A 19,843-nucleotide genomic window follows, 5' to 3' on the forward strand; every position below is an offset into this window, starting at 1 on the left:
TCAAACCGAAAAGCTGAGTCAGACCAGGACAGAAAACAAAGACCCGGCAGAGCTCAGCCTGTCAGACCTGTCTGCATCCTGGTCCGAATAGCCGCCTCTATTTAATAAACACATCTAACACCCACTGGGCTTTGGGGCAGCCCAAACAGCTTCATGAAGTTTTAAAATTTATTTTCATTTCCACAGACACTCCACCTTTGATACTGAATAACCCGTGATTTATTTCATCCAAACCAATCCTGACTGTTGCTTGGCTTATGGCTGCAAGCAGTCCCAAGGACTGCCTAATTGGCTCTTCCGCCTTTAAGAAGAGAAGTTGTCTCGGGGGATATGTCATCCCCCAGCTGAATTCAGGCTTTTGATCCGAAGGACACAAACATGTACATCTTCCTACCTGCCGTGCTGTCAGCGTTCTGCTGGTTCTTAAAACCAAGACATGGGGAAAAACCTAGAGATGAAGGAGACCTGGAGAAGGAAAATGAAGGTTGCTATCCCTGAGATTTAAGCTTTGGAAATGTCATCTCTTGCTCGGTGCCTTTATTTCCACCTCTCTGGCTCCAGTTTCAAGGTATCAATCTCTGTTATCAAGGTCGTCTTCACAACCTGAAGGAACTGGGGAAAAAAGGAAGCTTGAACTCCAGAGAGTACTGCAGAATCTATGCAAAGAAGCTAATTTTTTAATTTCAGAAACGCAGAGGATCAGTGTCACTGATATGAGCTGCCTGAAGGGGCTATTTTTGTTCTTTAGAACCTTTTCCCTCTATTCTAACACAGACTAATTATGAATATTTATGTATACAGCACCAAAAACATGATAAGCAGTTTGCAGGCTGTCTTGCAAAACAGGTACGCCATATTGCAAAAAAATAGCTCTTTCTTCTGGGGTTTGTGCCTGGTCACTCACTCTTTCTAAATGGCTAGCAAAGAACAGAGACAACATGCATTTGTAGTGCTGCCGCCTCTATTCAGAGCAAGAAGAAACCGGCGCAGCCAGGTACCGCAGTTCGTGTTAGTTTAAAATCAGCCCCCTGCCACTCAGAGCGTGCCTCTGTTAAAATGTTGATGATCCTTTCTCTGAGCTCGGCTGGGCTATTGCGCTGATTTCACAGGCAGAATTTTGTTCTGCTCTTTAGTGAGACACAGCATTTGGGCTCAATCTGCAAAGATCTAGGACCATTTTAAGATACACCTGGGAGCCTGGTGGCTGTCTTTTGGAAGAGACAGCTATCAAGATCCTGAGCATTTCTGGCCATCGAAACTCACAGAATACTTTACTAAAAGAGAAACAATAAGCCTTCTGTCCAGGGGAGACTCCTACCAGGGAAACTGCAGTATGATGACTTCAAATTACTTGTCTGCTGCTCCATAAAATAGCATAAATTAATATACGCTGTTAAGGAACTGCCACATGCTGCCCCGAAGCTGACAGTAATGGAAAAAGTATTTCCAATACAGATGGTTCGTTTGTTGACTTATGCAAATAGGCATATTGGAAGAGAGGAGCTACTGCTAAATATAAAGTAAGTCATACTGTCCTATGACTTGCGTGAGCTGCCAGAGAACTGTGCAGACTACCTATAAGGAGCAAGTCCAGTGATTTCAACAGGCTTTCAATCAGGCTTTTAATATTAAAAAAAGAAGTGCGTTCCTAGTTAATAATAAACTTTGCCTTTTTAAAATTACAAATTCAAATGTCTATTGAAGTCACATGTGGCATTTGCTTCACTGTATCTGTTTATGAGTCTGTTTAATCCAAAACATGTCTATTATCTTTTGCAAAGCCTGTAAAGAAAGAACAATGCATTGCTTCAGTATTAACACTTAGTGCAATATTTGTCAATTAAATTGTGGATATAGCAAAAGAGAATCTGTCTGGACCATTCACAAAATAAGCTTTGATACCCTTTTAGTAAGTAAAACGCTGAAAGGAGACATCAATAATTTATTAGCACTTGGATTACATCCTCCAGTGCTTGTAGTCTGCTGCCTTCTTGGAGGAAAAGAAGACAAAGGCAATATTGTCTCTTAGGTTGTAAAGTCTTTGCACACTCCAATATGTTGGTGCTGAGAAAGGATGCCTCATTTTGAGGGGTGTTTTGAGTCTCAGTATGACAGTCGTAGCTCCAAGGACCGCAGTGGGATGAACCACCAGCCCGTTGTCATGTGATGCCTTCCCAGTTAACAGCACTAAATGAGCTGGGTGGTATCGGTACCACCCTGGCAAGTAGGCACCTCTGGCGTGAACAGCAGGCTTGGCGCCCCGAGAGGCCTGTGCTTCAACAGGCAGCGTACAAAACCTCTGGGAACCCGGTGTGGCTGGAAAGCATGGGTGACACCCAGACAGATGTCAGGCCCAAGACAAGGGCCACCTCTAGAAGGGTGAAGTGTTCCTCATTCCTTGTCATCTCCTGCCATCGTCATCTCCTGGCACTGCCCCTTGTCTTCTCTTTATTTTCCAACCCATCTCTACACTCTGGGCTTTTTGCTTCCATACTGTCTCTACCATTTCTTTCCTGGTGGCAGTGATACCTATTCTCAAGCTCTAGCCTTAGTAAAGTAACTGCCACGTTGCACAGGTATGCCAGAATTTGCACTGACATTCGCTCTTTCCTTTTAGAATGAAACGTTCTCCCTTCTCATCTATTCCTCCGGCTTGTGCCTTTCAAATTGGCACCTGTCTCCTATTTCTGTCTTTCCCTTATCTTGCTCCTTCTGATGTGCTATTTCCAATACCTGAACAATCACCACCCCTCACAACTTCTATTTCCCAGCTTTTTCAATCTTTAAGTCCTGAGAAACCTTTCCTAGTTCTGTCCCTACCACTGCCACCAAGAGCTTCATCCCCCCCCTTACAGCACCCTCCTGAGTCATTCCCAAGAAGCACACAGGAATAAGAAGCAGCTGTTCCTCTGCTAACTGCATTGGAGCGGAATGCAACCTCTCCGCTGCTTCTTCAAACTTTTGCTCTTCCTTTTTGAGGCTGCTGGTGAGGGAGGACATCTCCAACCTCCACTGACAGAGAACAGATACTGTCCTCTCAGCCCTACGTAGGGCATGAAGGGCCATGGGCAGTGTGAGGGCCCTAGAGCTGCCTCTGCCCTTCTCTGTGCAGGTGCTGTCATTTGCTATTCCAGGAATGCTGAACATACCTGCATAAAACTGAACAGATGCTCTGAGAGATAGGGAGCAGCAAAAGGCCATGCCTACAGGAGCTCACCAGCATCCTCTGAGGCTGGTGCTGCAGCTCATGTTGTGCCAAGCCTGAGCTGATGCATCCTGCTTTTCAGGGGGACCTAGTAGCTCAGCTTAATGCTTCCCAGGTCCTGTCCTCAAAGTGCTCTGTAGCAAATGAGGACAAGTCTTTTTCGAAACGTTGTAAAGGCATCCCAATTTTTATGGGCTGCTGCAGACAATGACAAGGAATTTGTGCCCCTGGATTCTCTCTCCTCAGCACTATGGGGCTTTGTAAATCAAAAGGAGCAGCAATGGAAGAATCTTTTCACAATATTTTGTTATCTTAAATAGGAAAGAGAGGTCCTTAGACACAGTGGCTGACCAGAGGAGCAATCCTAGGCTAGCCAAATCACTGGTGACTCCAAGCAGTGAAATATGGCGTGTATGGCTGGAAGAAGAGCAAATTTCCTTAGCAGGAAATACCTAACTACCACGGGGCTTGGCCAACCTCTTTCCCAGGTTAAACCCAGAAGCCCAAATCTATCCATTGACCTCCACAGCTCACGACTTCTGATGCAGAACTGTTATCTGGGCAGTGCCATTCCAGAGCCAAGTCGATAATTTGGAGAGTTCCCAACATTTTCCCATGGGAAGGAAGCTGAGCAGTTGCTGCTGCTGTATGTCTCCAGAAGGCAGCCTGCCAGCGCTCAGGGCTGTTGTCCAGTGCCAAACAGACTTTTAAAATGCATGGGCCTCAGTGACAAACCAAAATGAAAATGTGCACACATGCATCTGAGCAATCAGTGCTCCCACATGGTGACACTGAGCAAGCACTGGAGTGATCTCTGCTGTTTCCCCTGTTACTGTGACACTGAAGAAAAGGGCTTTTGAATGTCGGTGTTGCTAGTGGTACCACTGGCCACTAAGAGGAGGTGGGGTCTCTGCCTGTGAGCTTTCTGCTGCCCACCACCAACTTCTTTGCTCCTGATGTAGGCAACTGTCATGAGAGATCACAATAGCTATAAATACCCCTGAAAATAAAAAAAAACCACCCCCCAACACTGAAGAGAACTTGTTGTCAGGCAAATAATGAGCATAAGAGAGTACTCTAGAAAATGCTTTCACGTCAGCCTGGTAGAGAAGCGTGTAGAGCTGAAGCTTTCTGATGACTTCACTTCCACCACCAAGTACCACCAGTGAGGGAGCAGTCCTGTCCTGGTGCCAGGCATATGGCAAACTTCACAAGCACCAAGCCTCTGGAAAAAAAGGGTGCAAGTTCCTACCCTGCGGAAGACTGGCAAAATCACTTCTTCGCTGTATGAGGTGGCCACAGAGTTCAAAAATGACTCGGCGCTATGTACCAGCACCACATCTAGGTATGAGATATCCCATGTGATAACAATACAGTTCTGGTAGTTTCCTTAGAATACCCCTCTTCACGTGTCTCTTCCACCTTGCTGGGCTGTCCTTTTAGACAGGTGTTTCTCATTAGGCTGCTGGTCTCTCCCTTCCCAGAAAGCTAGGTGAATGCAGCCTGTGTTGCTACCTGAGAAGCAGAAATGCATACCACCGGCACGCTCCTCTTGGAACCCACAGCTTTTCATGTCACTCCCAAGAAGACAGGAAAGGGGCTCTGGCCTTGCAAGACACCATGGGCAAGTACTCGTGAAGACGAGGTACAGCTACCCATCACAGCCCTTTACGTTTTCCAAGATGAAGGCAAAAACCCAACTCTGTGTGACTGCGGTTAGTTCTGCCAAACTGCTTAAATCATCAGGACATCATGACCATCACTGTTAAAAACTCTTGGCAGATCTCGCAGCATTAGGACAGCTATTTAGAGTTAAGTACTTCAGGCTTGGGTCCACCAGCAGTATGAGCTATCTGCTGTGCATGCACCTATGCCGAATATGGAGCTCCCTAAAGCAAGCGCATTGCAGAGGCCATGCTTTCTGTTTCAAGGGTGCGAGAGTTGGAGCCCAGGAGAGGTGAGCTTCCCGTGACACTCCTTTCAGTATATATTCTGGCTAATACAGACGGGATTTGGATAAAGCACACATGCATCACACTCATCCTGCTCAGATGCAGAAGTATAAGGTTTTTCCCATGATACAACAGGAAATAATCTGAAAAGAAGAAAGGAACAAATCCTGAATTGCCAACAAAACATCCAGGAGATTTGCCATGGAGGATAATCATCTGAGCATATCCAGTGCTTTAAACAGTCTTAAACTGTGTGAAATATCAGGCTTAGGCACTTTGACAGGTTTCCTTTAAAAACTATGACAGTAGACTTGAATGCATCTACTATGTTGCTCAGATTTTGGTAGACAGATCCCGCAGTGACAGCCATGAGAGACACTCTCCTCAGCCCAGAGAAGCTGAATTTCAGAAATGTTGTTTTTCTCAGCGATGGCAGGGGCAGAAGGCATTGTCAGACAGGGTCAACTCAGAGACCATTTTCATTTATTTAAGCCTTCTGTGAAGCACTGATCATCAATGATGATGCATTTGCCACCTGTGCAAACACTGATTTTTACCTGCAATACTCTTCCGAGGCAGTGTTTGAATAACCTGACTTGAGAAACACATTTTCTTGACTGCCCCTTCTAATTTTCACAGCAGCCTGTTCTCTGGAGCCTCAGCTGTACAGCACCTTGCGCTTAGCTGGGTTTTATTTCAATGTTGTAATGATGGGAGGAAAACCTAGTGTGATATGGATACGTTATATAGTCTGAGCAAGAAATATCTTTACTTGCTGAAGATTTCTTTATTCAGGATATTTTAATTTAACCTGATAAAAATGGCATTTCTATAGAAACAATTGATGAAACAAACAACAAAGAGGAAATCCCATGCTAACTGTCAAAAGCCAACATAATGTTTGGCAGATGCATTGCTAGAGATGAATAAATACTCTGCTGGTTTGGGCTTTTAAAATACACAACGCTTCCCCCTCACTTACGTGGTTAAATCAATGCACATTGGGCACGGATGCATGTTTTTTATCAGTGAGCAAGTAGTGGTTTGATGTAAAATACCCGGGCTTCACCTACTCCCAGGGATGCCCAGCAGCCACTACTTGGTGAGGTGTAACTGCTGTGGAGTCCCAGGGCTCCACCGCAAAAGTAGACCAGAGCTGCCAAAAAAGCCGCCCAGAGCCCTGTAAGTGGATCTCTCAGGATATTTAGACACACACAGCATCTCTGCTCACCTATCATGTTCTCCCACCGGCAAGAAAGTGGCCATTGATTGCTCACAATCCAGTTTTGCTCTCAAGCATGTGCATTTCTTTAGGAATGTCTGCTTTGCTGGTGCAGGGCTCTCACTCCTCCAGCTGGATCCCTGCAGATGTCCGTGTTGATGTGCAGTGCAACCGCTCCTCAGAGGCATGATATATTACCATTCCTGTGAGTTCAGTGCTTAGTCCCTTGCAGAATTGACCCTTTAGCACAGGTGAGAACTTACTACTGAACATTTTGTCCTACTAGACTCAACTCTTTTTCACAAGGGAATGCAAGTAAGGACTTGTATCTTGACCCACCCCATATTATCATCCATTCTCCATTCCCAAGCAGGCCTGCTTGCTGCCCACCACCGTGCTCTCCAGCCACTCTGTTCTCGGCTGCGGTTTCTGTCTTCTGGCAACAGAGCACTAGGATTATCTATCTCCTTGGTCACCTGCTTCTTAGACAACTCATCCTAATATTTATCGCCTCTGCAACACACATAATACTACTGTGTTTATGGACTTCCCCTTTCTGATTCCACCAAGGCCACTACCATATTTTCCTTGTTGTTCTGACCCCTTCCCTTTTATAATCCAGTGAGAAAACATTTGTCTGTGGGCTTTCATGATTCTCTTTGCTTTGGAAGACCAAAACCATCCTCCAGACGTGAAACTATTTGCTTGTGGCGTGCTAGAAGGGGATGAAGGACATTGTTGGGGCTTGTGGCAAGATTGATGACCTTTTGAAATCTTATAAAATACCCCTCTGTATATGAGCAGTGTTTGAGTTCACCTCCAAAGACTTTTTGAGATGCTCTGGTGGGAATTTCTTTGCTTGAATAGCTTAGCAGATCCACGCAAGTGTGTTGGTACTTATAATTTATAGGGTAAATATGAAGACGCACAAGCATGATTTATTGATAGAGCATAAGCTATATATAGTGCCTTTAACTATATTATTAAAACTGAAGGTAAATAATTGATGGAATGAAGAAAAGAAACATAAAACTCTGGCAGTTTTGACGGGAAGCATTCCTGTCTTGCCGTAATTAAAATTGAATATATTCAGAGCATATTCTTACATCTTTCTGATGAAAAAGATTATTTGCCTGCTTCACATGCAGGCTAAGAGGCACGGCGTGTGGCCGCAGAACCTGTGCAGCCAGCGCGAGAGAGATCAGGGAGGAAACATGTTTACGGCTGTCAGGCTCGAATGCCACCCCGCACTCAGGAGAGGATTACTGTCTGTGGGTATTGGCCAGTTCTGCCTGGCTGACCCTCAGATTCATTTCAGATTAGATATAACTCAAACAACATGTGTTATTTTTGCTAAGTTCAGTGCTGACCATTCACATGAGAAGTGTTACACAAAGGTACAGGCTTACTTCAGCAGAAAGCAAGAGACAAATTTAATCTGTTTATGATTAGAATCAGAGGACTACTCAAGCAAAGCAAAATTCAGCTAGCAATTGGTTATGTCCCCATGGGCATCCCTCCCAAGTTTAAGAGGAAAAGACAATGGGTGGTCCACCCTGAAGAACCATAACTCAAACAGTCCCTTTCATGATTCAGGCCATCTAGTTTACTGAATTGATTCAGGTAAAGACACATAGGGTCAGCTATCCTATAACACCTTCAGGGTACCTTTCTTCACTGGATGAATAGTCATTCATTTACATAATTTCCATACTAACAACGTTAGTAAGGGTCACAGTGACCTTACAACTAGTTATTAAATTCCCTGGAGTCAGAACAGCTCAACTTCATAAGCAGTTGTCAGTCAGTCTAAACAGTCCCAACAGTTAACCTAAACACGTTCCAATGCAACCAGTGCCAAGGCCTCCCTGCCTTATTTTCCAGGTAGAAGAACCCAAATGCCCTCATCAGGGTCCATGGAAAAAACATTCCTAAGTTCAGTACAGGCAAAGCCTTGGAGTACAAGAGGTCTTCTACTCCCACCAGTGCATCTGCCAAACCCTTTTGTAAAATCAAAGGTGCTCTTTTGACTGGTTTGAACGGTGCAATAAACTAAAATCCTAGTTCCACCTTTTGCCTCAAGCAGAGGCATAATCCATTGATTTCTATGGATTTTGGAGCAGTCCTACACGATCAACAGAGCCACCAGCAATGTCTGGTGGTTCCACTGAGAAAGAAGTAGAAGCTGCCACTCTTGAGGTTTAACTGCAAGACACTTGAACAACTATTTCAAAGTGTTTCTTGCAGCTCAAACCAGCAGAAAATGGGGAATGACAAAATTAAGTGGCAGATGGTGGTGGTAGGGTAACAGTTGATTTCTGTGAAATGGAGAATTGGACATCACATTTCTCAGCAGTCACTGCTATTCCTGAGCTAGGTTTGACTTTAATTTGATTCCAGTTCCTTCAGGGAGTGCAAAGCAGAGCTCCACCAGCTGATGAACTTCAGTCTGGCAAAGCAGCATCAGAGCAGCACTCCAAACACTCTCGAGGCTCTGAGAATCTCCAAATGTAACTAAGAGCAGCTCTATTTATTCCTCCTGCTAGGGACACCTACAAGCAGCAGATGTCATAGCTGTAGCTGCTCAAACACCTGTGTCAGAATCAGGTGGCAAAAAAACATCCACTCATAAGGTTAGAATCAGGGTCACTCTTGGCTACTTAGTCAGCTGGTCTAATGGGGCATCTTCAAGCAATTTTGGTAGTTCCTACTTCAAGAAGTGCTCAGTGACCTAAAATAGTGCAGATGCCAACTTCACAGTCGCAGGAACGCGGTTGCTCATCAGAATATGCACAGCTGAGGGAGGCATTTTCTGCCCAGCATTTTCACTAAGAATTTCTGTTTTGTGTGAGTTCATCATGGCCCTGATTCCCTGACATTATGGTTAACATTGCCTGTCTCTTGACAGAATGAAGGTCTATATTGATTTCTATAGAGTTAAGTGCTTTCAATGTTTGTAACAAATAAAACACGTTTCTGGCTGTAATTTTGCACTAGTATCATAGCTTTCTGAAGCAATAAAGAACAGCGAGATGCAGTAGATAAGAACATGCTGCATTTCCTACAGCATTAGGGCACCTGTGACAAGTCCTTCCCAAACAGGGAGTCCACCTAGTCCAGTCCAAGCTCTTTTATCTCTGTCCGTAGTCATGTCCACATAACTCTTCTCCCAGGTAGACGCTGAAAGGCAACAAAGCATTAGAACTAAAAACCAATATTAAAAAATCAATGCTTCTACAAGTTATGACAGCTTCCCAGCACTTTTTATTAAAGTTTGGCATATATAATAAATGAATAATCAGACATGAATAATAAGTTACAGCTATGTTTATACAGCTTTGTGTATCAGCTCTCCTTAAATAACTGATCTCATGCACATCAACACCCTCTAATAATGAAAAGGCACAGATCATACATTTACATAAACGTATTTCTATAAATGCAAGCACATGCCACAGGGTGCGGGTGCCCTATATTTAATTCCAACGAAAACGCCTGGGAGAACCCGCACTCGGACCGCATAAACCAAGAGCGACCTTGGGAAGGCAAGACTTTGACGAGCACTAAGCAGCCCGTAGCAGCGGGCAGCCTCCCCACACCTCCTCCCCAGCCAGCGGGGAAGCCGGCACAGCACCTGCCCGAAAGTCACAGCGGGTCCGCGCCTGCTGCGGCACCGGCACCGGGAACTGCGGGTGACAGCCCTGAGAGGAAGGAAAATGGCGACGGCCCGCCCCGCCAGCGGAAGTGGCGCTTTGCCGGGCGGAAGTAGCCGCTGCGGGGCAGAGCGGAAGTGCTGGCCGTGAGCAGGTGAGCGGTGGCTCGGGGTGTGAGGGTGGTGGGGCCTGCCTGCCTTCCTCTCCCCCTGTGGAGCTGAGCGTCCCCCGGGGTGGCCGCGGGGTCCTGGCGTTCCGCCTTTCCTACCTTGTGAAGAGGAGGGTGGCTGCGGGCGCCGTGTGGCCTGCGGGGGGCGGCGGCGGCGGCCGTGCCCCCGCTGCGGGGCCCTGTTTCGCCGGACCCTCCCTGCGCCCCCCCCCGCCCCAGCAGCTCCCCGTCAGGGAGAGGCCTGGCTAGGCCAGGCCTAGCGTACGTTTGCGCCTTCAACGCTTCGGTTCAAATCCCTTTAGGGAAAGACCCTAAGAGCTTTGAACGCGGCGAGAGCCTCGGGACGCATCAGCTCTTACCAGTATCTTGTTCCTTTTATTTTGTGCTGTGCCGGTGCCTCTTCGCTGCAGGGACTCTTCTGGCTGGGGACAGCAGCGTTTCTGGAGGCAAGGTGCTGTGTGCGTGCACGTGGTGAGTGCCGGACAGGCGAAGCAACAGTTGCCGAGTCTTAAGTGACCTGTGTGAGATGTGGAGCCTCTTTGAGGAGGGGTTCTTGCAGCTTTTGACTGGGTTTTTCCTTCAGGGAGGAGGGTTTTTAGAGGTATCTGCAGATAAAGGTTGCTGCCTGTTGTGTCAAGTCTAGATATTTTAGGACTGTTGGTCATTAGAGTATTGTGTGCAGAAAGCATTTTTGTGACAGAGCAGAGTGTTCATGTCACCATTTGGCAAAGGAGTGAAGAATCCTGAGTGCGGCTTTCATTACTAATCCAGAGGGAAGAAATTGTGTCTTTCCATTGGCCGCTGGGGTGCCTTGGAGAGGCTGAACTGTGACTCTTTGCCTCTCCTTTTAATTCCTTACCTCAGCCAACAAGGTCTAAAGAAATATGTTAATTTGAGGCACTGATTGTGACAGCAGGACCTTGTATTTTACTTTGAGCCAAATCTGATAACTTTAGCAAAAGAATGCAAAGTTGTAGACTTGAGGATGGGGTGAAAAAATGACAGGGTTCAGAAATCAGTAGGAGTCAGACATGATTCTTTACTTTTACCTGTATTTCCTACCTTTCCCCTTTTAACTGTGTCTAATTCCTGGCTGTGGTTCTGATGTCAGTGTCTCCCTTGGGCTGTAGGGCTCTGCTGTGGCAGAAGAAAAATGCACTGTAAATGCAGATGGGCTAGAATAAAATAAAAATCATAATCGTATTGGATTGTATCAAGTAAGTACATTTTTTCATAGCCTGATGGCATCTGTAAAAACCTTGGGCAGGAGTGGAGTGGTACGTGGCTCAAACAAATGCTGTGCCTGATTCTTATGTTGCTTTATGTCTGCTAAGGGTAGTGGCAGGGGTTGGTATTATATGCCTCAGAAGCTTAAATGCTGCTTCAGGAAAGCATTGGGAGGGTATTACAGACCTTGATTTCTCTGTAAAGTAAACGCTGTTCTCTGTGATACACTGAGAACCCTGCATTAATCGGTGATTAGGGTCTCTTACTGTCCTAACTGGTCTTCCTTCTCAGGCCTACACTTGAGCTGAACTTGGTTAATCCAAAAGTGTATCTTGGTACTTGAAGCAGTCTGTGGCTTTATTGCCTTCTTTTTTGTGTCTTCTTTTAGTCTGACTTAGACCACTGGTCTCAGCTGCATTTGTAAAAATTCCTGCAGCACTGACAGGCTCTTCAGACAGTATCCATGGAAAGTCCAAAGCATGACAGAAAACTACTTATTGAGACTTTTAATGTAGACAGAGGATAGAACAGCAGATGATAGCGTACTCACGTAATAATCACTATGTTCTAGTGTGTATAGGTGCTCGTGGTCCTTTGACAGCATTTCTCATGGCTTACATGCATTCCTAGGATGATATCCTCAGCAGGTTGCATATATCAGCGAGATGGTGGTCCCTCTAGGCAAACAGGTTGTGTGTGGTTAGCTTTTAAGTAGCCAGTTGCAAGACTGGAGGTAACCAGACCATAGCATGCTGGGGTTAGTGCTGGTCATCAGTAGTGTGTGGGTTTTCTTGCATGCTTTCTCTGAACTCTGGTGGATAAGAATTATTCCTTATGATGGCCAGGTGAGTGTTGCTGATGTGCTTAGATGGCTTCCGGGGGGCATGAAAAAAGGTACTATTAGAAAGCAAACTATTTTCACTACATTCTGTCTGTCTGCAAGTCCCATATGTATTTAAGCAATTTCTAGCTCATTGGACTGCAGAAGGACCAAGTCATATGCCTTGGTTGCATGAAATTTCTAGACCCAGTTAAAACATGGAAGAACACATTTAAAGCTTTTACCTATTTTTGCACCAAACTAATGCCCACCTCTGCATTACCATCTTGTAACTCTTTACATTTGGGTGGCCTCTATATCCATATGGAAGAAAGAGTGACTTTGAGGAAATTGTTCCTGGAATAACATCTAACCTCTTTAGACAATGGCTCCGTAGTTGGCTTCTTGTGCCTGACAATTCCCCAGACAAATGAAGGCAGTTTCAGGGCCTGCTATATTTTTGATTAACATTTTTAATACGCAGACTTGGACAAGTGTATGTACATCCCTGAGTGGAAGAAGAAGCTTATTGCAGAAAGATTAGCAGCACACTTTGCTTATAACCGAGTGTTTTGTGTCCATTAATCCTAGCATCATCCTTATTTGGACTTTGAAGCCTGTGATGATAGGGCATGAAACACTTGGCTTCTGATGCGTGTGGTGCTAATTATGCATATCAAAGAGGGACCTATCAACTGAAGTATGACTATTGGAGCCCCTGTTGTGGCAGAGAGCTCCATAAATAAACAGCAGGTAGGTGTGTGCTTATGCTGGGAATGCACAAAAAAAAGAGCTGCCTGCAGAAGTTGCAGGTTTTGTGCAGTTGCAAGGGAACTGGGCTGAAAGGGAGTATTTCTGTGTTCTCAGCATCAGTCAGAACTGCAGTGACATCCCAGGTGTTTTTAAGTCCTTCTCTGGCAGTAGCCAGGCACTGTAGCAGGGTGCTCCCTTCCCTTCTTGCCCTGAAGTAGCCTTTGCTAGTGGCCGTGTTCCACAGATGTCCTTGACAGCGTTGGTGGAGAAGTTGGGCATCTTTCCTGTGTGCTGGGGGAGGGCTTTATTGTTCAGAGGGTACAGGGAAGTTCCCCTTGCTGCTGCTTGTGCCGTATGTAGGCTTGGTGTAAATGGAAGCTGTTGTTCTGGGACTCTTGAGCTGACAGCTTTCATTAAGGTCAGTGTTCTGAGATGTCTGAAATGAAGCAACTAACTCGTGGTGTTGGCATTGGATGAAGAGGTCTGGTTCCTCAGCCATGAAGCGCTGAAGTGAATGGAGTCCCTGGAAACCTTGAAACCCCTGAAAATCCACTTTGTTTTAGTGTACAAAACTCTTAAGTCTGAATGGTTTTAGTCCAGCTTTTGCACAAAATGAGGGGCAGGAAAAAGAATTTCAGCGAGTCTTGCATGGTTGGTGGTTTTACACTAAGGCCTTGATTTTTAAAAGGACAACAACCAAATTTAAAACTCCGTGGACCTCTTTGTGCTCTTGGAACCAGTAGCATCACATCTAACCAACCTTGGTCAAGAATGAGATCCCTGAAAATAGTACAGATATTCCAAGTGTAGGTAATAAATTCTGCATGAAGTAATTCTTGTGTCTGTTACCTTGTGAAGGGTGCTATCTCCCCACATACTTTATTGTAAAATATGGTAATAGCATAAGACAAAACATTGTCTTCAGGGCACTGGCTGTGCTGCACAATGATTGACCTTTGTTTTGGTCTGAGATTAAGACAGAGATGTACTTCCAAGCTTCGCATTTTCTCATGCGTACAGCATATCCATATAGCAGATAACTGTAGTTTTAAAAATCCATATCGGCTTTCTTTTCCAACTTCACAATAAATTATCATTGAGTCCTGATGGGCTTTTAAAAGTGGAAGAGATCAAATATGTACAAAATATTTCAACATACCACGTGTGGGAGTGTGTCAAGTCTGTAGCATTAGTGCTGATCAGTGATTCAATTAGTGTGAAATGTATTTGCAAACGCTTTACTTGCTGCCTGCGAGAGATGGATTGATAGTCCCAGGCTCTGGGAATAAAAGGTAGGAAATAATACTTACAAATATTTTCATGCCCAGTAGGTGGCAGGTGGAATAATTGCCTTCCTAGTAAGTTCTCATATACACAGAGGTAAAAGTCTTTATAAATACCACCTTTGGCTTTCCACCCAAAACTGGCCTGGGCAGTGAATGAAAATGCTTGGAAATAGCATGACTTCTGCCAATAAGAGGGCAGTGAAAGAGTGAGAGAGAACTAAAGCAGGAGGACTAGATAAGGAAGAAAAACTTTCTTTCGCTTGGGAGATTTGGGTGAGGAGGAGAGCAAACAGAGTCAGTGAGAGTGAGTACATTGTCCAAATCTGTGCGGGCAGGCCTTGTCCCCCAGGATCCTGAGAAGATCGTATGCTGGCAGGGAGAAGTGACACCGTGCCTTTCATTTTCTTGGTTGGTGCTGATATTGGAGTAAGTAAAATTTCTGGTCTTGGACCAGGTGCTTCTGTGGCTTTGCAAATCCAAGGCTGTGTTCTTGGCATTCTGGCAGTGATGCACTTCTTGGCTGGCTTTTTGCTGGATGAATGCCATTCTGCTCCCAGCTGGCTGGTAGACTAGGTGTTGGCTTGTCTAGTAGCGTATTGTTTGGCAATGAAGAATAAGGTGAACAGTTTTTCTGGGACTCTGGTACAACTAGTTGTGTCCTGGGGTGATCCTGAAGTAAGGTGGCTGCAGTATGTACAGGAACAGCAGAGTGGGACAAAAATGAATAGTTTTCCCTTGCTGTCCCTATCCTATCCCCAGGAAATCCAGTTCTGTGACCAGTTTTCCATGTCTTCAATAGGTTCCATGTGAACAGCGTGCAGGGCTGGGCTGCAAGAGCAAGAAGGCAGGATGTTGTCGAGGCCAAAGCCTGGGGAGTCTGAGGCAGACCTGCTGCACTTTCAAAACCAGTTCCTGGCAGCCAGAGCTTCACCTGCAGTGAAGATTGTGAAGAAAGCAGACAAGAGGAAGGGGGAGGAAGGGAGCACAGATGCTGAGAAACCCTCGCTACAGAACAGCAAAGATGTAGTTATGTTGGATGGTAATTTCCTTTGTGGGCTTCTTTGAATTACTAGGATGCTCTATCCCTTTCAGTGTTCCTCAGTGCTTGCCTTTGCACCTCCCTCTCTGCTCCGTGTTGCTTTTGCCCTGCATGTATGTCCTCCTTTCAGTATTGTTTGTCCTTAGCCTTGTTGGAAAATGTACTTGTCCAATGTTACAAGCAGCCAGTAGAACCACCTTTCCAACATCAATGCAAGAGATGTTTTCTGTGATTTGTACCCATTGGACACTCACTGCTTATTTTGTCACCTGTCTGGACTCCGTTCTCAGTGTCTTTGAGATTTAGCCCTGCTAACAGCTCCAGCTTTCAGCCAGGAGATCTGGCTTGATAAGCCTCCTTCCTGTGGTTTTGTTTTCCTCCACCAGTAGTAACTGTAACGTTTCTGTCACGTGCTTAATAGTCTCAGAAGCTCAAGGTGCTTTCTTAAAAGCAGCAACTTAAGTCTTGCAGTGCTTGGTTCCAGGTAAGGAAATATGATCCCAGCTTATAGATAGTGAAAAGGAGGCTTTGACTTTTGTCAATGACTGTATGACTCATGATCATACAAATCACTCACTGTTAAGAGTTGGCAATGGAAATGTGATTTTCTGTGCCTGAACACAATTTGTAAGGACACTGTTTCTGCACAGCCTTGCTTCTTCCCTTAATACTTGCAGTCAGCCCTCAGTACCCTTTCTTCAGCATGTGTCTCTCTACTACACAGGGCAAGTCAGAGACAGAGGACTTTTAATTGGCTTACTGCTTCCTCTTCTTTCTTTCTCATCAGAGCAATAATAGGTGCTATTAGGGAGCCTCGGTCTGGTACCTGTGGCACAGTAGTTATACATTAGTAATTTGACTACCTTTTTTTCTTATTATTTCCCCTCCCCAGATTTTCCTGATCTTCTCCCAGCTCTATCTCCAGCTCATCCAAAAAAGTCCAAGATCAAAAGGGCCTGTGTCCACTTTGAGGATGAAGATCCAGAGGAAAGACTGGAGAGTCATGATCAACACATTACAGCAGTCTTCAGCAAAATCATTGTATGTCTCATTTTTATGTGATGATCTAGTGTTTTTTTGAATGTTGTGAACTAAGCAGTGGACAGGGGTGAAGGGTTCTGTTGCTGCTTTTCATTTCTACAGTGTAACGAAGCAGTTGTAGCATGGTAGACCAGTGTCCTGGAGCACCTTGAAAGGAAAAGCTCTTTGGGTATATTTTTGCTGTCGGTTAAATATGGGTTTGAACCTGCCCTCCAGTCCAGACTGCGTACAGGTCATACTGCTTGCGTGCAGGATGTGCTCTAGTGTGGATTTTGGTGAGTTTCTGGACTCTCTAAGGGAGTTGTTCTCATTGCTCTGCACTGGCCCAGGTTTTCCTTTATCTGATTGTTTGAGTGGTGCGTGGAGTTTGGCAGCCCAGCCTTCTGGAAAATAGCCTCACTTTGGCTCTAAATAAGCACAAGGTATTCTGAGCCTGACAGCAATGTAGCAGAAAGCTTGTGAGCTGCACTTTTAGCTAAATGATATAAATACGTTTGGCTGTTGCGATGGTTTCTACAGGGTTTGAATTTTTTGCTGCAGGAACGAGACACGAGCGCAGTAGCAGTGACCATGCCAGTGCCCACAGGAGACCCGTTTCCAAGGACATTTCACCGCTCTGAGATAAAAAGTGAGGTAAGATTGGGAGCCGCTGTTTTATGTTACCTTCATTAAAGATTAAAACTTCCCCATAATAAAGCCTAATGCTTGGTGGGTGGTAGGGCTCAAAATAAGTGACTTGGCATGCTGGAGATTATAAGGTAGCTCAACATATATCTGGCATTGTCACCTTAGTGTAGGAGAGAGTTGTTCTACCAAGCTGCCATCAAGTAGGTGCTCCACACCCTGCAGTTAAATAACATTTGAATCCTTTTGGTTTAGGAAAAAGGCAATCCCATTCAGCTAACTTTAGTGAGGTGGATCAAATCTACTCTACTGTGATAGAATTGATCCTGTCCTGCTTGGTTTTTTGTGAGGAAAAATCTCTGTTAATTTGTCCACCTGGTTTGAATAAGTCTGTATTACTGAAGTTGCATCTGATTTCTCCTGGCGTGACATTTGAGTGTGGTTGCATCTTTTTGGATTTTGGCATAATATTTTTTTTCTGAGGCTGTAAAACTGGATGCCATATCTGCTGTTGTCAGTCACTGTTGTAGTAGCAAGGGCTGCTAGCTGAGTGGGAGTCAGATGTTGGGAATTGGTATATGTTTGATAGCTGTAGTTGCTTTGAAGAGGTAGCTTGTTTTGAAGGACAGCTTTTTTTGAAATGAGAGAGTAATACTTTTTAAACTAGCAGTTACTTTTTAAACTACCAGTTCTGTTTACCTGATGCAGGAGTGCACAAAACAGCTACCAGATGTTCAGACTGCTTTTTAAGCTTCTTCTCTGGACAGGGGACATGCAAGGGTTTTTTTGCTTAGTCTGGTTTGGATTTCCTGTGCATCCTGTGTAAGGCTTTTCAGAGCCATGCCCTTCCATCACCTAGGCAAGCAGCACAGTAATTTAGTCAGGATTATTTTAGTACCACTTGCCCACTTCTTACAGTGTAAATCTCTTCATCCTGCTGCTCTCTAATCACCTTATAGGAAGTCTGTTCCAAGCATGTGGTGAGCACAGCGCAGTACAGCCCCATTTATCCTCAGAAATGCAAAGTATTGAGCTATACAGAGTTTCCAAGCAGCAGGAAAGCTGGAACTGTTGTGTTTGGTGATATTTTAGGTGTACTTGCCTGGCTTGAATTCACAGATGATTAATCATCTTCCTTCTCTAGGTAGCAAAAACATTCCTGTTCTTGTCTCTCTGTCTTAACATTAAACTGTGTGTTATAAAAAGAATAGCACATGCACAGAAAAGGGCAGGCGACTGCCAGCAGCTTCTCTGTGTCGTGTCCCAGAGTCTGATCTGAGGGTGTCTTTAGGATCAGATCTATACATTTGTTAGTGGCAGGTGTGCGGGGGAATCTGGAGAGGAAAATGGTGACACATGGCTTCCCTGTTAGCAGGTGAAGGTGGGATATGGAAGAAGAAGCATCTTTGCACAAAAGATGGCAGCGAGAAAAGCTGCTGAAAAGGCAGCAACGGCTCCCTCTGCTGCTGAGTACGTGCAAATAAAACCGGCTGCTCTGGATGCCCTCAATCCGGAGGGATCAGCAGGAGAGGCACCTCTCCCCAGCATCAGGGATGGTAAGTAAAGAAGGTTGTACCTATCCCGCCTGCCGTATTTATGTAGCCTTAGTAACCATAAGTTCAGTGGAACTTATCTTCAAATTAGGGTAGCACTGTTGTCCTCAGTTTAGGAATCTTGACGTCGCTTGGAATGCCTGTGGCAGGACAAGGATTTGAAATGGTCTGAGACCCAAATTAACATTCCAAAAATTGGGTTAGCTTTCTCACCGATTTCCTTTCTGCTTCACACAGGGCCAAACAGATTTATTTTTCAAGGTTCTTGTCCTCCTTTTCCTCTCTGCTTGTTAAATGTAAAGTTTTTCTTGTTTCATTGTTGATTTCCACCATTTTAGGAAGGGGGTTCTACTTGTGTCTGATGAACGTGTTTGAGACCACTGTGATGCGGGTTCTCACTCCTACCTGGAAGCTGAAAGCTCAGTCTTCCGTCACCAGATCCGCTGCCATGAGACTGTGGCTTTGCTCTATAAGGGATACTGTGAGGCAGTGCTGATGAGTCAGTGCCACCTCCAGCAGTTACTTGTCTGACGGCAACGTGACAAGAAAAGATGAAACCAATTCAACTGGTCCAGCATCTCCAAGCTTGCTTTTTTTTTTCCTTGGGCAGTCCTATTTGCTTAGGACCACAGTGTGCTTTTCCCTAACGCCCTCTTTTTCACATTGACATAGAGGCCAGATGTCATTTCAGGGTTATTGCCATTTGACTAAGGTTTCTGTCTGCCCTAACCCCTGTCAGAATTGGTAAGAACCCACAGACCTACTGTGCTGTGTATATCCTGTTACAGTTGTGCATGTGTACTTCTATCTCAGAAACCCCAAAGGGAAATTCAGCAACCCTATAACTGTGATTCTCTAGAAGTAGAACGCTTCTAAAATGTGGTAGCACAACAGAAGGATCAGAAAATGGCTTGGACTTCTTAGGGAGATTGTTGCGGCAGGATCACTAGAAGCAAGAGGAGAAGAGGGGGAGCTCCATTTCTTGTTGTAACAACGTGTTTGTGCCTGGTAAACCTCAGCTTGGTTGCTGATGGTGAGAAGCCTACTGAATCTTTTACCAGGTCACTCTGTCTTCTCATCTGTTTCTGCTCAATATGCAAGACAACTGCTATGGAAATGACATCAAACCTTACTGATGTTATGAGGAGTGTAATTTCTGCTGTTTGAACAGGGGTTTGATGCTTTCAGGGTTGGCTGATTTAGGGTCATAGGGATGTTCCAAGCCGCTGTATGGATCCTATGGAGCATAGGAACAAAACATAAGGAATGAAGCTACTAAGTCGGGTCCCAGGACAGCTG

At 45.0% G+C, this 19,843-nt stretch overlaps 1 protein-coding gene across 2 annotated transcripts in view; it reads left to right on the forward strand.

Annotated features, from left to right (window-relative positions):
• The first annotated feature begins 10,189 nt into the window (after positions 1-10,189).
• RPAP1 (RNA polymerase II associated protein 1) overlaps positions 10,190-19,843 on the forward strand; it is a 41,622-nt gene continuing 31,968 nt past the window's right edge. The window contains exons 1-5 of one of the 2 annotated variants that reach the window (XM_064462510.1): positions 10,190-10,672; positions 15,087-15,326; positions 16,219-16,367; positions 16,908-17,000; positions 18,367-18,547. In XM_064462510.1, the coding sequence (XP_064318580.1) occupies positions 15,137-15,326; positions 16,219-16,367; positions 16,908-17,000; positions 18,367-18,547 (613 nt within the window). In that variant the 5' untranslated portion in view covers positions 10,190-10,672; positions 15,087-15,136. Of the gene's footprint in view, positions 10,673-15,086; positions 15,327-16,218; positions 16,368-16,907; positions 17,001-18,363; positions 18,548-19,843 lie in introns of both variants that reach the window. The other variant, XM_064462509.1, reaches the window with a different exon arrangement.

Source organism: Phalacrocorax carbo, chromosome 10 (genome assembly GCF_963921805.1).
Source record: "Phalacrocorax carbo chromosome 10, bPhaCar2.1, whole genome shotgun sequence".
Taxonomy (NCBI): Eukaryota; Metazoa; Chordata; class Aves; order Suliformes; family Phalacrocoracidae; genus Phalacrocorax; species Phalacrocorax carbo.